General features: G+C 40.4%; 1 protein-coding gene across 4 annotated transcripts in view; it reads right to left on the reverse strand.

Annotated features, from left to right (window-relative positions):
- Positions 1-18,620, reverse strand: part of arb2a (ARB2 cotranscriptional regulator A) — a 220,545-nt gene that overhangs the window by 51,718 nt on the left and 150,207 nt on the right. For 3 of the 4 annotated variants that reach the window (XM_063017893.1, XM_063017892.1, XM_063017895.1), the window contains exons 9-10: positions 10,351-10,467; positions 2,274-2,358 (exon numbers count right to left, since the gene is read on the reverse strand). In XM_063017893.1, the coding sequence (XP_062873963.1) occupies positions 2,274-2,358; positions 10,351-10,467 (202 nt within the window). The remainder of the gene's footprint in view (positions 1-2,273; positions 2,359-10,350; positions 10,468-18,620) is intronic. The other variant, XM_063017894.1, reaches the window with a different exon arrangement.

Here is an 18,620-nt window from a genome sequence, read left to right on the forward strand (position 1 = left end):
AAAGGAAAAGGGAATCTGTGGGATGTCAAATTTGTCTGCACATAACAGTGACTTACAGAAAATATTTTCTTTTTAACTTTATTTCCTAAGTTATCACTTGTGTTATTACAGTAAAAAAAAAACTCCCATGGGCATGAGTGCTCTACAGGAACATTTCTAGAAATTTTAGAACTTAAGTCAAATCCCCACTGCTGTAACCAGGAGCAATTTTAGTTCCTGTGCTATAAAAATATAAATAAAAGTATTTTTACATACTAGAGACTACTCAGGTAGAGCTAGCAGTTAAAAATGTTGCTGATCTAATGCTATGCTAAGCTAAACTATTCACAGACATGTTTTTATCAGAATTTATTAAGTAATTATTAGGTTTTTTTTGTTTTACACTTACAGCAAGTCAGAAATATGAATTGTATCTTTAATATGCTGTTGATCAAGGTTCCTGCAAGGGATGTTAATGATTAACCGATATAGAAGTCATTATTCAAATAATACTGACGATTAAAAAGATCATTTTAATTCATTTTCTATAACCGAGGGTTGATTTGAACTGAAAGAGGAGCTCAGACTGTTGATTTGAGACACACCCTGACACCCTCACCCTCAGTACTCATGTGCCAGCTAGACGCATAAACTCATTGAAAGCTTTTAATGCATTTATATTTTTCAATTATAAATAACCAAACTATTAAACATTAAAACAGCATTTAAAATATGGTATCAGTATCAAGTCTGAATGCATGTGAAACCCTGCACATGTGGATCTGTGTGCAACCTCTTATTTAATTTGATTGTTTTCTAGAAATGATGTGGATGTTTTGAATCCTGTTCCTGTATAAAGCTAGACATTTAATAACTACATTTATTAACTATTGCTTTGATATATCAAGTGCATTTTTATTCATTATAATTAGCACATTTAGTAAGTGCTTGTAATAAACAATTTGCTACAAGCTAGTGTTTAAAATCTACATTCTGAGTGTTGAACTGGTTCTGCTCACTGTGTTTATGCTTACCTTACCTTTCTACACTACTGGCATGTTCTCTATGTCACTGTTATTCTTGTTAAACTGTGATGTATTTTACATTTTGATGTGAGTCTAGAAGATTGTGGGGTATTGTTAAAAGGACTAAAGACATAGTAAGAGCAGGAGTGAATTAAAATATTTGGGTCAATAAACTTAACTTTGGTCAAAGGACAGTTTTTTGAGCTGGTAAGAGCAAGTGGCAAACATCAACTATATTAACACAGAGTCACATTATTCCCAACGTTATTGATGGTCATAAATGACGAGAAAGAATGAACATACTTTAGTGATGACATAGGCAGATTATACCCAACCCACCCTTATTTTGAGAGCTCATAGTCCTCATTACACCATGATAATATCAGCACCAAACACAAGTTAAATGTGAAACTGTGTTTAACTTCTAGGACAGACCATGCAGAAAGCATGAAGATAAACAAAACAGATAAGGGCCGCTGCTGTCAAGTGTCATTTATTTACATCTCTGCTTTGTATTAGTGGCTTCAATTCTACCACCTTCCTGCTGAGTTCCTTCAAAACCAGTATGCAAATGTACCTAGAAAGATTGATGCTGTTTTGAGGGCAAAGGGTGGTCACACCAAATATTGATTTGATTTATATATATATATATATAAAATGTGTTCCAATTAATGTTCCCAAAATCCTATAAGACTGTTGCATAGACTTTCTATTCAAATTTGCTGACCACTTCAATAGTAAAAAATTGGCAAATCATAACCTTTAAAATATAACCGTAGGCCTCATGGGTCACTTACTTCATTTAGAGACAAGTACTCAGAGGAAACATGGCTGGTTGAGATCAACTGATGTACGTCCGCAATAACATGCCATTGAATATGAATCATTATACATTTAACCAATCACAGCATGGAGGATAGTCTATTGGCCTGTAAGTAACGTGGCTGCCTTTTCTATCTTGCACCTTAAGGATTTCCAACTTGAAAGTTTTATGGGTGTAGCGTTGGAGGTGTTTTATGAGTGTAGCTTTGGAGGAGATGCTACAACTATTTTTTGGACTTTAAGCTTCCAGGACCTATCTTCAGCTTCCTTTCAGCAAACTCTATTCCACCTTAGATGACTTTTCTTATATATGAGTTTATCTGATCACTTCTTCATGGATGCAGTGTTACACACAAACAGAAATTTAATAATGCTGGCTCTCATGCCGATGAACTGTTTTGGTCATGGCAGCCATATGGAAAGTGATGGAGAAGTAAAAATTCATACCTGCTGAAACACGAAGGCAGTCAGGAAGCACTGTGCTCACCGGTGTGTCCAGGGGCTCAGGGCTTGACACCCAGTTGCGACAGTGCTGTGTGTGAGAGAGAGAGAGGGACAGAGACAGAAACAAGCAATTAGGAGGCATGGCGACATGGCTCAGCGACAGTTAAGAGTGTTTGTTGCTTGGAAGCGGACGCGCCTCTGCTGCTGATCTAGGGGTGACTGATCACATCAGTGACCTCGACGACCCTCACCGTTATCAGCCCCGTTACCTAGACAGAGTCGCTCTCATTGCTTGTTTCTCTCTCTTCATTAAGGGCCTCTTGTCCGCAGTACCAGCAAGCTTAATTAGATAGGCTGCTCAGAAATTCACATCTTGGATGGCGACTGAGGGAATTAGCACACGTTCCAGATCTAGTTATGATTCTTTTTACTTGATGTGGGTGTTGCGGACAGTATGAGCAAAGCCTGTTAGTTTAGGTGGGTCGTGGCGTTGAAGAAAGAGACGCTCCTAAGGAATGCATGGAAAAGAAGGTTCGGGAGATAAGATAGACAGTTCAATTGAAGAGAGAAATGTAAACGAGATTAGCATGTTGCAGCTGGCGGCCTTGTGAAGAGCTGTTATCTGGGCATGTTTACTTTTGCAGACACTGCTCTGTGAGCCATTACGTCTCCCTCCTCTCTGACAGTGCTGTGACCCTGCCTCAGCCTGGCTCTGATTCACACACATAACCACTATCTAATGACCCCCCCCTCCAGCCCTTACTCCCAAAACTAGCCTCCCATGACAGAAGACCAGTCCCATCACCCAGGACGCCCCACTACACAATCCTCTCTCACTCTCCAGACACATGACAGAACCTCAGGTCACATCACACCTCAGCCTGTCACCTTATTCACCCCTGGGACCCTTTGCCAACCCAGAGGTTATTGTTACCCCACCCACCTGGGACAATATTGTAGCCTGTATCAGAGATAGTGTGTGCATATCCATGCAGGATGGCCAGAGTGGAGCCACTGCCAGGAATCCTTTGTTTCTTATCGTTCCTGGTGTCCATGATGCAACCACTGGCCAATTTGGTCTTTATCCAGGGGTTTCTCCTCATTGTGATGGCATAAAACACCAGTATGGATCAAAATAAATTTAATATTAAAACATAATTGAAATAAATATAGTATGTTGTATAAATTAACAAGGAAATGGTCAGTGCGATCCTGTGCAATATTAACCTGAGATGCACTGGTGCATGACACAGGTTAAAATGTTACCTTTCAACTTTCTAACAAAGGACAAACAAAACCAAATTAAATGCCAGAATACACTGCTTTCCAACTTCTCTAGGATGTTTTTACTACAGCAAGGATTTACACTTCACAAATAAGGTTGTGAGCAGAGTAAGAAAGCCCTTCGTGACCTTCTCAATCCAGTTTAACTCCTTATTATTCCTCTCTAGTCCTGTCAATCATCTCCATGTCGAACACGATGGGGGGAAAAGTCATATTCCACTGAAAGAAACCAGCATGCTCCTGTGTAATTTTAGAATTCCCACCATCCTTGTTGTGCAACATGGAGCCCAAAGCTCCTTGACTGCTACATGAAGTGTCTCATTGTGTATCCTCAGTTCATGCCGTCTGGAGAAAGATGTCAGCTGGGTTGAAAGCGAGAGCAAGAATTTCAAAGCCTTGGGTCACAGTCAGCGAGAGCGGCAGAGGGAGGGTGGCAAAGTTAAAAAAGAACCTTCAATAGATTTGTCAAGCAGACTGGGACCAGATTCGGGACAGGAGAGGGGGCTGAGGCCGCCGGGTAAAACTGCAGATGGGAGATCCTGAAAAGATGACAGTGGTTCACAGGGGGTCGTTTAAGATCTTACAACTATGTCATTTAACAATATGTAATTATTAAAATGAAAATATATAAGCATTTTCAAATGCAGTAAAACGTCTGAAAAATGTGGTATAACGTCTGCACAGTTGAACTGCCCTGGGTCAACAATCAGTAGGACCCACAGATTGGACAGGTTGGCAAAGTACATCACCAACAAGCTACCAAAAACAAATCTCAGCTAAGTGTTCAGCTAAGACTAAACCTAAACCAGACTAACACTCTAACTCAAAGATACCCAAAGCTAAAATGTAACTAAATTAATAAAAGCACCAAAGTGGAGAACTTGTTCCCGTCTCCAGTTTCCCAGTCACCACTCAGTCAGACACTCATATATCACAAGTTCCATCACATCAGAATCTCATCTCCTGCTGAACTGAGCCAAGATAAAAAGAATGAATAGCACCAAATGAGCAATTAGCAGAGCGATAAGCAGTCTTCAGCTCGGTCCATCGGCATTATTCAAAGCTAAATAGAAGTGGATGTTTGTGGTTCCTGTGGGCCATGACTCACAAGGCAGGGTGCTGTAGACTATTCTAATGGACTGCTAAGAAATTGTAACTTTGTGCACCATATGAGCCACTATTATACTCCCTGTGCCTCCCTTATCATCAACAGTAGATCCAGAGCAAGTAGAATTGGGTAATAACAAATGGTCAGGTAGAGAAGAGACATATATAAATATAATTTATATAGACATATAAACCTAATGCGACCAACAGTATGGCTTATGCCTTTACATACAGTATGCAAAGCATGCTTATATTAATAGATAATTTTCATTTCTATATAAAAGAAATATCTTACAGGGTTATATACGTAACTACTCTGTTAAATGAGTAGTCGCAATGCTTACTGGTCTTAAAACTACGTCCAAGAAAAGCTGATCTTCTTCTCTTTCTGACCTCTTCACCTTACCGCCTAGCCTGGCTTGCATGACCCCATCAGTACTTATCTTTATGGCCAACCAGAGTTCATTCAACATTAGTAATTATGATAAAGACCCCCAGGTGCCAGAGCTACTGACAGCCCTGTGGTCAATTTACCCTTGCTAATCAAATGCACTACAGATGTAATTAGCCAGAACTAATGGGTTTAGGTATGGTGTAAAGGTACAGCATAGGTTTATTTGTGCACATGGTAATAGATCTTCGGTCTACAGCTATTATTTTACTGTTTTTTCTATTCTCGTGGCACCATTATTATAGTTTTTGTTAAGTTAGACTGACCGGCAGTGTTGTACTCAATTCTAAATTATCTGGCCTTCACATACAAGTCTAGTTTAAACTTAAGATTAAGATTAGGTATTCATTATACTGTTATATTATATGTTATTATATTATTATATTATATTATATTACATTGTATTTCATTATACAGTATACTATATGGACAAAAGTTTGTGGACACACCTAATTCGAAGTCCATATGTTCTAAACATATGCACTGCTAAGATATAAAATCAATCTGTATAAAATCAATTGCAAAGTTGTGGCAAAAGGTCTTTTTCTGTTCCAGCATGACTGTGGCACTGTGTACGAAGTCAAATCCATCAAGAATTGGACACAAATGTCCACAGACACACTGTACACACAAAATCCTGGTGAGAAGCCTTTACAAAAGATAAGAGGCTCTTAAAACCACAAACAGGGGCCATATTAATTCTCATGTCTTAGAGTGGATTTCCAACAAGCTAATAGCAAGTTGTACATATACAGTGTATCACAAAAGTGAGTACACCCCTCACATTTCTGCAGATATTTAAGTATATCTTTTCATTGGACAACACTGACAAAATGACACTTTCACACAATGAAAAGTAGTCTGTGTGCAGCTTATATAACAGTGTACATTTATTCTTCCCTCAAAATAACTCAATATACAGCCATTAATGTCTAAACCACCGGCAACAAAAGTGAGTACACCCCTAAGAGACTACACCCCTAAATGTCCAAATTGAGCACTGCTTGTCATTTTCCCTCCAAAATGTCATGTGATTTGTTAGTGTTACTAGATCTCAGGTGTGCATAGGGAGCAGGTGTGTTCAATTTAGTAGTACAGCTCTCACACTCTCTCATACTGGTCACTGAAAGTTCCAACATGGCACCTCATGGCAAAGAACTCTCTGAGGATCTTAAAAGACGAATTGTTGTGCTACATGAAGATGGCCAAGGCTACAAGAAGATTGCCAACACCCTGAAACTGAGCTGCAGCACAGTGGCCAAGATCATCCAGCATTTTAAAAGAGCAGGGTCCACTCAGAACAGACGACGCGTTCGTCGTCCAAAGAAGCTGAGTGCACGTGCTCAGCGTCACATCCAACTGCTGTCTTTGAAAGATAGGCGCAGGAGTGCTGTCAGCATTGCTGCAGAGATTGAAAAGGTGGGGGGTCAGCCTGTCAGTGCTCAGACCATACGCCGCACACTACATCAAATTGGTCTGCATGGCTGTCACCCCAGAAGGAAGCCTCTTCTGAAGTCTCTACACAAGAAAGCCCGCAAACAGTTTGCTGAAGACATGTCAACAAAGGACATGGATTACTGGAACCATGTCCTATGGTCTGATGAGACCAAGATTAATTTGTTTGGTTCAGATGGTCTCAAGCATGTTTGGCGGCAATCAGGTGAGGAGTACAAAGATAAGTGTGTCATGCCTACAGTCAAGCATGGTGGTGGGAATGCCATGGTCTGGGGCTGCATGAGTGCAGCAGGTGTTGGGGAGTTACATTTCATTGAGGGACACATGAACTCCAATATGTACTGTGAAATACTGAAGCAGAGCATGATCCCCTCCCTCCGGAAACTGGGTCGCAGGGCAGTGTTCCAGCATGATAATGACCCCAAACACACCTCTAAGACGACCACTGCTTTATTGAAGAGGCTGAGGGTAAAGGTGATGGACTGGCCAAGCATGTCTCCAGACCTAAACCCAATAGAACATCTTTGGGGCATCCTCAAGCGGAAGGTGGAGGAGCGCAAAGTCTCGAATATCCGCCAGCTCCGAGATGTCGTCATGGAGGAGTGGAAAAGCATTCCAGTGGCAACCTGTGAAGCTCTGGTAAACTCCATGCCCAGGAGAGTTAAGGCAGTTCTGGGAAATAATGGTGGCCACACAAAATATTGACACTTCAGGAACTTTCACTAAGGGGTGTACTCACTTTTGTTGCCGGTGGTTTAGACATTAATGGCTGTATATTGAGTTATTTTGAGGGAAGAATAAATTTACACTGTTATATAAGCTGCACACAGACTACTTTTCATTGTGTCAAAGTGTCATTTTGTCAGTGTTGTCCCATGAAAAGATATACTTAAATATCTGCAGAAATGTGAGGGGTGTACTCACTTTTGTGATACACTGTACATTAGGTCATACAGTGTGTTTGGTATTTCCTTTCATCGTTAGTGCAAAACTAAAGAAAATGATCCTTGCTATTAGTTATTGTCTGCTTGACATGTTCTGGCAGGATTTATCTGGACTTCATCCAGGAACCTCTTTCAACCTCCCAAACAATAAAATCACAATAGGTGGTTAGGTGAGTTTAAAAAGCATAAAAAAGTCACTATGAACACCAAGCTTGCATTTGTTCGGAAAATATACTTAAGTAATTAATGTATAACTATATAATCACGTCTTGATCAGATGTATTTCTGGTTTGCCAGATTGAAAGCTGATTAATAGATTTTTTTCATGTATTTTGGAGGTAGCACTCTGAAACAATGGGTGGTGGGCTGAAATACATCATAAAAAGTCGGCCAATCCACTAAAGGCCACTCATACGTCCAATGGAAATTCAAAACAACTGATACACCTTCGGGATGTGAAAATAAACCCATATGGATGTGAAGAGAAAATGCTAAACTACTCAAAGATAGAAACTAAAGATGGATAACCACAAACCAAACATAGTTCTAATACTTACAGTTGTTTACAGGATTAGATTTAGGAACAAAGCCCAGAACTTGAGTACTAAATCACTAGCAAGAATCCACATATTTACTGTTCACACAGAATACACAACACAGTGTTAATCTTATTCATATGCATTACGTGTTATTCTTCTGCCTGTTCATATCTATCCTGGTGAATCCACAGAGACATTCCTACTGTATATTTATCTTCACTGTACGTCTCTAGTACACTGGGAATTCCAATTCTACAAGCAGCTCAACTCAAGTCCGACTCTTTACTCCTCGCACATCTCCATCAGTTTGATTTTATCTCTTGCTGTCGTGTGTGTGGTTTTCTTTTTTTTTGTGAAGAATGACGTCACATGGCTCTCTGTCTGACCCACTGTCTCCGAATCACCCTACCCGCTGCTGAGCAATGATCTGAAAAATCCCCTACCTTTTTCCTCTCATCCCTTCATCCCTCATGAAGAGAGAGGGAATTACTGCCTTCCTACAAGAAAGGGAAGCCTCTGGGCAGGTTAGTAAGGAGGATAAGGGCAGCAAAGGCAGACACAGCGCCCTGCCAGGGGTGCAGGCTAACCTCAAAAGTCCTGTACTGACAGGGTGAAGCTTTTCTGATGTAGTATGAAAGAAACAAGCCTACCAAATTCACCAAACATTATCCAGTAAAAACTTATATCTTGCTCGTAAAGTGGTATGAAGACATAATGCTTCACAAAGTGTCACAATAACGGCAAATAAAGAGGGGGAAACCACTGTGTGAAGGCTGTTATTTGCAAATTTTGGGGCATGTTTGCTGACTGTGTCTAGCTTATACAATACAGTATCTACATTTAAGATGATTTAATACATATATTTCTGTTTCCCAGCTCTCATATTAATGAGGAATGCTATAGTCTGGCACAGTTCTAGTGCTAATACTTGGTTAATGTTTTGACAGAAGTGCTTTAGAAAGCATGAAGCATTTATTTAGGAAAATCTGTCATTAGCAATGATTTGAAGTTATGATTAAAACATTAACCAGGTCTATTTTGAAAATAACTTAATAACCAATAACTTCCCCAAATTCATACACTACAATATTACAGTGTATATAACAGTACATAAAAACCTGTTTAATCAACACATGCCTGTGATTTTCATTTATTGGTCCCTAATATTTTTACAATAAGGAAATATCTCAGTAGTCCTTGGCTTTGGTGACCATTGGCACACATACTGGAATCATGTATTCATTTTTAATGAGCCACATAGCTTAGCTGAATACAAAATGTGGGTTAATTAAAGGGTTAATGATGGAAGAAAAAAGGAAATGGGAAGATCATTATCACAAGAATTGTTGTTTAGGATGATAATCACAAATACATATCACCTAACAATACAGCTGTATTATTTTGTGTAAACTGTATCTCTGACTGTTTTTGATTCATTTCTTGAATAAACCAGAAATGGTTAGAGGAAGAACAGTCAACGAGCCGAACAACTGAATGAAAAGAAATAAGAAATAAAAGAACAAAAATAAATACAAAACATTTTAGTTCTTTACTGGTCTGACTGAATAATCGTTCATTAAAACAGACTATTATAAAGAACTGACTGTTTTTACTTGAACTGTTTGCATTTATTAATTCCTCCTTAAAGAAAATTACTTCAAACCCCATCTCCAAAAATCTAGGCTGTTGTGTAAAATGCTATAACAACAGGAATCTGTGATTTGTTTATTCATTTTAATTTAAATTCATGTTCATGATCAAGATAATTAACAAATCACAGATCCTTGTTTTTACAGCATTTTGCAAAAGCCCTAATTTTTCTGAAAATGGGATTTGTAAAAAAAAAAAAAACAATAAAAAAACTAAAATATCACTAGCAAAAACAAGTATGTATAAATGTGAATGTGTTTCGACATATAATTTTCTATCTCCAATTTATGTGCATAAAAAGTTCCCAGGTGTTCGCTCTGCACTTTGGGTTAGCATTGAAAGGGCAACAACCAAATAAAGCTACTGCCCTAACTGCACATATTCTGGCCTTTGACTTTGATTTCTTATTGACATTTGACCAAACGGGCAAACAAGAGCGTGGCGTGAAACACAAACTATTGGCTTCTTGTGACCGCTCCAGAAGTGCATCTCCCCACTGAATGAAATGCCACATTGTTTGAGTTGATGTATGCAGTCAATACCAGTCTGGATGATTGTTTATCACAGGGTCGTTGGAATGCTCTACAGCTACCGTGGAAATTTTAATGGAGATTGAGCAAGACTGGTGTGTTTTTTTTTTTTTTTTTTACCTCTTTGAGCCACTCCCGGATGGACCTGCTGGCAAATTGGTGCCACACGTTGTGAATTGAATCCGTCATGGCCACGGCACGGACACGTGGCATCACTTCGTCTTTCCTGGCAATCATCTATGAGACACAGAAGGACAGATCAAAGAGTTAATGCTACTGTAGTCACTGAAGTTTATTAAAGAAATAATATATTTCAATCTAAAATAAATCTAAAGCGTCAGTACAACACGTTGTTAAAAACTGTTAGGTTTCCCTGCTGTTAAAAATAAAACAATCATTATAAATTGGTTCCATTGGCTTAGGAGTTACAGTTTCCACTTAGATGAGGTCAGTGTCTATAACTCCACAATAAAAAAAGACACCACACAAAAATTGGATTATGGAAGAGGGCAAGGAGGAAACCACTGCTTTTCCAAAATATGAACCTTTTGGCATTATGTTCTTTAGACAATGTTAAAAAAATTGAACTTTTGGGGCAGCTAGTATCTAAATACAAAAACAGCAGTTCTTACTAAGAACACAACACCAAGACTCACAATACCAACACTATGGTGGTAGTGTGTTGGTGTAAGTAAGATGGTGATCAGCTGCATCTGGATGTAGCTTGTCGGTATTTAAGGGAAACATCCAGGGTCTAATCTTAATAAATAAATAAATAAAACAATGTTTTAAGTAATGTTTTCTGTTTTATTTAAATTTCTCTACACATCATTGGATGCCGTATTAAGATTAATGATCTGAAATCCTTTATTGTGTCCAATATGGTATAAAAAAGCGCAGTCAGAAAGGGGGCATTTACTTTCTAAATCACTGTAATAAAGGCGCTTTTTATTGGTATCAACCCAGCACACAGCACAGTCAGTGTGAAATGTTAACCACTGCCCATAAGATAAAAGAGCCATGGAGGAAGACAGGTCTGACAACAATAGGCTAACAATCACTTCACTTGATACATTTTATAGGAACTGCAGTCGGCTTGGGTGCTACATCAAAGTGTCCGCAGCCATTGGAATACAGTGCGTTCCCTGAGCGCAGTTAAATTAAAGGGGCTGTATAGAGATAAATGGAATCTATTAAGGCACTAAGAACTAATATATCACACTGCTGATAAGCTACTCTCAAGAGCATCCTCTTAAAGAAACGTAGAGGAAGCAGGTAACACTTGCATACATAAACACACACTCGCAGACCTATGCGTGGCTCAAATACCTTCTTCGATCTCAATATCACCCCAGGGAACAACAAAAATCAACCCTTTAAAACTCTTCGAGTGTTGGCGAAGACGGGATTTAATGCTGCCTTAATGCATCCAAGTCTTTAAATGGTCTAGACATCCAAGTTGTAGGCACAGTCTGCAAGAGCCATAAAAAATGAAATCTTAAGCAGTGCTGAAAACCTCACGCGCAACATGAGTAGAGTCTTGAGGGCATATACGTTCTGACGTATCTGAACAGAAATGGAACGTTATATCATCACTGTACTTGTGTCATGACAAACAGCCTGAAGTGTTGTAAACAAAACCTCAGATGTTAGTTAAGGGAGGAGAAACCAGAGAGAAAATCTGTTTTCCATTGGGAACGCAGGCACATGTGTATCGCATATACGGCATCATCTGCCTTTGATTGATGCCCTTCAGTAACCGCAGAAGTACACAAAAACACACACAATGTGACACGATGAGGATCGTGAGTGAAGTCAAAGCGTGAAGAATGAACAACAAGCTACTACTGAAATAAATGAATGGAGGTAAAGAGCAAACATATGAATGGATAAAATGACAAAGAACGAGCAAATAAAAAAAGAAATACGTTAGAATGAATAATATGACTTAGACTGGCTAGATGAATGAAGCCTATGATTCCCATTCCAACATGCCAGTCTCTCCCAGGCTGTCAGTGTTAGTGGTTAGCCGTGCGCAGTACTCAGGAACTGAAGAGAAGGACTGGGCAGCTGCTGCTCATCCATCTTCGGTCCAGAAAAAAGTACAGAATTGCTAATTTGCATGGACTTGTTGCATGGAAAAACCAACAGAGACAGATGTTGAAACACTTGCTTTCTTGCTCCTGCCCTTCTACATGAGCATCTGGCCCAAGGAATACAGGGAGTAGAGATGAATGTGTGTAAAGAGGGGGAAAAGACAGAAGTGAAAACTGGAGGAAATGGACTAATTAAGGCTAAGTAGCTTAAATAACATGGACAAGGATCCTAATTTGCTCCCATAAGCCTTCAAAAGAACATTGTTGGGGTGGTGGTGGGTGTATTGAAATTTATCAGACATATAATCAGATTAATGTGGCACAATTAAGAAGAACGAATGTCTAAGGTTGTGTTTCATCAGGAGACAAGTTTGAATCATAACTGTGGCTGGTGGTCCAAGAGAGTTTATTCTAGTAGTATTCTAGTTTATTAGAGAGGGTTAAGGGCCCTGCTCAAGGGCCCAACAGTGACAGCATGGCAGAGCTGGGATTCAACTCTCAACCTTTCGATTGATAGCTCAAAGCTCTACCCACTAGTCTACCTCTGTTAGCAGTTAGCATTGTCCTAGAATGTAGGCACATCCACTGCCCATCTATTTGCTCACCCAATCTTCAATTCCTCCATTGGAATCGTGCCACCTGAAAGGGTAAGAGACACCACCAATACCACTGCCCCTTAGACAGGTGTGCTTGCCGCATCTGCATCTCTTACCTGCCCACGGTGTAATCTCACAGAGAGGTAAATTAAATCCGGAGAGACATGCTAAGCACCTCAGATCAATCATTGCTAGGTGTGAATGTACAGCGCCAATGAATTTAACCTATTACTCCCCTCAGAAAAAGCCAATCATGCCAATCATGCCTGAGATTTAAACTCGACAGCCCAGCTGTAGTGGTGGACTTGTGTATTAGTACCTTGCGCCACCAGAGTGCCCCAGAAGATGGAATTTAATCAACAGTTACATAAAACACAAATAAAAGCTAATTAAATGATTAACCTAAATGGAAGAGGACCTGGCGAACAAGAACATCATTTGCTTTTACTAGTGGTAAATTTCAGTTTACACAAGTATCATTCAGGTAAACCCCAAACCTGAAACAGTGGTATAAAATAAAATTTTTTTTTAGCTGTTTTGTTCTAGTCATGACTTTTTAGATATGGATTCAATAATACATTAAAAAGCTTCTAAAGTGCAATTTATATTTAAGAAGTATTTAGAAGAATTTAGAAGTATCGACATTTACATTGGTAGTTTGTTGGCAGTGTGCCTTGATTACCTACCTGCCAAAGTTATTTGCTAGACAGCTAACATCAGAACATGGCGACCATAGACCAATAGAAAGAAACAAGTCCAGTCCAGACTTTTTCTGACTGTGAAGACTGTTTTAGTGAAATAATTAATAGTCAAATATGGTATTATTTAAAATCTAATGCCTGCACACAGTTGGTACTCTGTATTTAATGATGAACTGTGTGTAAAATGCCACGCCTTCAGACGTCAGTGCTTTTTAAGTTTTTTAAGTTAAAATGAAATGTAACACAGCCTTTCTGGCCAAATTTACTAACATGGAAGGTTCACATCACAAAATTATTAACTGTGATAAATGACACTGAAATTAACGTAATTACATATAATATATAATCATACTAATATCATTTTTACTGATTTTAACCCTCTATGCATAACTGAGCTGTAGTGTGATTGAAATAGGCAACGACTCAAAAGAAATTTTTAGAGGATATACCCGAGTCTTTAACCATCAGTGGAAAAGCCATTTTAAGTGAAATGTCTCTGAAAGTGTCAAAAGCTTTTCTGATATGAGCTCAATCTTCTAGCCGAGAGGACAAAACCTGTCGGTGTGCATGCTTCACCAATCCCTCCACCCATCATCCCTCCTCTCTCCCTCGCTGCTTGACCTCCTTCATAACCTCCACCGTAAAATACTGCATTTAGCACTTTAAGCCCCCTCACATTATGTAGAAAGCTAATTGCCTGACTTTTACCATTTAGAAATAATTTCCTTTGATAAAAATGCTTTATCAAATCTTTTTGGACAGCATGCAACGTGTAACACGCGAGCATACAGCCAGAAATGAACGTCCAACAATAAGAGGAAAGAAGTATGAAGACGTCTCTCCTGTGCAGAGATAACTACTCCATTTCAGCCGTTTCAGCTTCGGCCAGAACAAAGGCGAAGGCTCTCCCCAAGACTTCCTTCTAAACATACGGCTATAAGACAATTATTTAGGGCTTTGATAATTATGTGTCAAAGGCAGGACAAGTCACCAGATAATTAGGTGAGAACTGAATCCACAATAGTGTCCCTGGGGAGCAGGAGGAAAAGAAAGAAAAAAAAAGCTAGACATCTTCGAATGGACACAGACAGAATAAAGTAGAATATAAATAAATAACGTGAGCTTTTAGCGTGATCTCACAACCCACTGAAAAGCATCAAGAACAAAACCCAACGCAGAGACGCAGGGTGCGGGCGCACATGTGAATCCAGATGCTGACTGAGTCAGAAAGCCACGCTGTTCGCATGGCTGTCGAGTGCAGCCTAATGCACCCAAACTGCTGCCATAATTTGGGCGTCCCACCGCGTGGTAAAATGAAGCCTAAATATTTGATTGATTAACTGTCCAATTACAGCTAGCGAAAGCACCAACTGCCACATACTCTCCCGCAAATGTGTAAGAATGGCGTGACTGCTTTTAAAGCTTGTGCCACTTCTTTACCAAATCACATTCTACCTCATGCTATTACTGCAAAAAGGGTAATGGACAATGAAATAGAATTTAAGACAGGCCACCCACTTTAAGCTACTGTCCCAGGTAGAAATGTCAAAAGTATTGACATGGTACAAAGAAGAATATTGTATTGTTTTTATTTTATTAGGATTTTAACATCATGTTTCACACACTTTACACTCATGACTGGACAGGTTGTTCCTGGTTACACAAGATTAGTCAGTTCAAGCATTTAATGTCAAACACAGTCATGGACAATTTTGTATCTCCAGTTCACCTCACTTGCACGTCTTTGGACTGTGGGAGGAAACCAGAGCTTCCAGAGAAAACCTACACTCCACCTGGGAACAGAACCCGGGACCTTCTTGCTATGAGGCGACAGTGCTACTCACCGAGCCACCATGCCAGCCCAGAGCGTGAATATAAATCCTGAAAAGTTGTTTTTCTAAAGTATCAGTAGTACCAAGCTGAAAATATACCATAAATAAAATAGTATGAGGATAATCTAGAGCAAATGAAATGCCTTTCTTGTCATATATAAATTCTTGATTCATATTTCCCAGCTTGTTTGGAAGCTGGGGTCAGAGCACAGAGGCAGCCATTGTATAACACCCGTGGAGTTCAGAGGGTTTAGGGCCTTGCTCAAGGGCCCAAAAGTGTCTGCATGGCAGAACCGGGATCTGAACAAACAGCATTTTAGTTGGTCAAGGCAAGTCAAATTTAATTGTATAGCAAACTGTATTAAAGCAACTTTACAGAATCCAGGACAGACGGACCAAAAAACCCTGCTGAGAAAGCCGAGGGTGACAGTGCGAAGGAAAAACTGTCTTAAAATTACAGGAAGAAACCTTGAGAGGAACCAGACACAGCAGGGACCTGTCCTAAAGGATCATTTAAATGAATTAGACTTACACAAATCATACATACACAAAAATAATTTAAACTAAAATTAAAATAATAAACAAGCTCCCACAGTTTGTATAACTCACAGCTCCACCCACTAGGCTACCAATGTCCAAGTGATGTCTGTTTAACTGACATCAAAGAAACAAACTTGTAGTTTGTACAAATTTCGAGTTTGTAGTTTTTTTTGTCTCGAGTCTAGGAGGCGCAAGAGAAGTTGTCATTGAAGATTTAATGAGCGACAGGCAGGAAACACCCCTGTAGGTCGCCAGTCCATTACAGGACAGGCTTAGGTAATATAAATGCTTTAAATGTCTCCGAGAAGGGCAGCACACTTTCTGTAAGTGTTTTTGAACACCTAGCTGACGCATGCACACTAAGAGTGGGTGGGTCTCAGATCAGCAGCCTGAACTCCTCTCTAAGTTCAAATTAACAAATTGTTCATGACTTTTTTTATCATTTAACATCCTTACAAACAACGTTAACATACAAAAGAAAAACTGGATACAACAAAGCTACAGGTTCATTTTTACTCACGCCTCACTGAACCTTATGGTGACCCCTCGAAGCTTAGCTGATGTTTGGACTCAACCGGGGTTTTGCTGGAGAAAAGCTGAGTGTTGTAGCATTTCACTTGCTCAGGAGGGCACAAGGCAGTCCTCAGATTTGCCCTTTGGCCCTCGGTTTGGGCTGAAAAAACAGCTGCAGCCGCCCTGAGGGACGAGACACCCTCCACAGGAAGAGACAACACTCGCACTTTTCCCTGCTTTGAAGCCTCAACTCGATGCCCGGCCATTCTTTGTCTTGTGGACAGGAAGGAAAGCACTAAGCAGCAGGATGCTACGAGGCCTCGGGGAGCTGGAGTGTACGGGAGTTTATATAATGTAATTGTGTGGCTAAGGTCACATGCATTTGGAAGCACTGCGGCGGCCGCCGGGTCCTGATTAATGAACATCAAGAAAGAGAGGTGATAACTTCCTCCTCTATTTCCTGTCACCTCAGCGGGGCGGCACGTGCGCACAACACACAATCAGCCCGCTTGTGGGTGGATGGACATAACAAGGGTATCGGTGAGGCACTGTGAGTGGCAGGACCGGGGCTAAGGCATGAGGACGACACCCCCACCCCACCCACGTGTGCATCAATATGAAAAAAAAAAGTCAGAAAAGGTGGGCGAGGAAAGGGAAGTCGGGTAAATATTTACTGACACAGCACAAGCGGCAAGTGTTCAACACCTACTGGAAACAAAAGCAGGAGGAGAAAGAACCGTGTGCCAGGAAAGAGTCCGCCAAGCTCCAATCCACCTCCCACCAAAACAGGAGGAAAGAGGGAAGCATGCAGAGGACGACTATACAGGGGGGATGGTGGACATCAGGTGCATGAGGTACTGGATTTACACACACAAACACCCCCCACATACACACATATGATCATGTGGGCTCTGACTTACACGTTAAGCAGAACGATTATTTTATTATTTATTTTATTTATTTATTTTTCTCCAATTTTCTCCTAATTTAGCATAGTAAATTTGTCTTCTGCTGCTGGGGATCCCCGATTTTTTGCAGTTGAGGAGGGTATATTGCTGCTCACGCCTCCTCCAACCCGCACGCAGCCCTTAACGGAACCCTTTTCCACCCATGCACTCTGCACAGGCGCCTCTATCCGCCAACCAGGGTCCCCACACAGCGCTCGAAGACCCCACCCACATATTCCGGTCATCCCTCCCTGCAGGCACTGCCTATTATACCCACTAGATGGTGCCCAGCCGACTGGCAGCTACGCCGAGCCTCGAACCGAGGAGTTCAGAATCTCAGCACTGGTGTGCTAGAGGAATATCCCGCTGTGCCGCCTGGGCGCCTATTTCATTTTCTTAATTTTCTAATATTTTTCACATTCCACCAGACTGCCGCCAACTAATAATATTTTATTATCTTATTACTGACAGTACTTGATGTAAAGTTAAATTGTAGTTTTTTTCCTGAAATGTATCCCCTTTATCTTCCAATCTAGTCACTTCCAATTCTCGCTGCCACTTGAAAAACCCCCGATTGATCAAGAACAGCCGGATCTTTACACGCCACCTCAGACACGTGTCCAATCTGCAGCCGCTTTATCACCCGCCATTAAAACGGAGAGCAACGCTATGCACCATGTGTCTCCCCCCACTCGCGCAGGTGCCCGGACCGGTCCCGGAGATGCCGTATCCGTCTGACCTTCCCTCCCTCAAACACAGCCAGCTGTGTTTGTACGGACACCCGACCAGGTCAGTGGTATGTAAGTGTAGTTGCGATAGTTGGCAAATACACAGCCGCATGTGAATCGTGAGGGGCGTTTAAAAAAAAAGGCACCACAGGACGACGCATCACACTGACTTTATTTTCCACAGTCGTTAAATGAAAAAGTGTAGCACTTATCGGGATTAACACTTTTAAAAACTATTTATATAGACATTTCATCTCATTGCCACAATATTTCAACTTGCGCTATCACACCTGCAACTTTCCTATCACCAATCCTACTTCTGAGAACGTTTCTGTGCAGCCCTGTTTTTATGTGCTCACTCATAATCACTCACAGGTCTACCAACTCAAGTTGTTTCCTAGCTTATGAATCCCTTTGTCAAATACACGTTTAAATAA

This window comes from Trichomycterus rosablanca, chromosome 21, assembly GCF_030014385.1.
Source record: "Trichomycterus rosablanca isolate fTriRos1 chromosome 21, fTriRos1.hap1, whole genome shotgun sequence".
Lineage (NCBI taxonomy): Eukaryota > Metazoa > Chordata > Actinopteri > Siluriformes > Trichomycteridae > Trichomycterus > Trichomycterus rosablanca.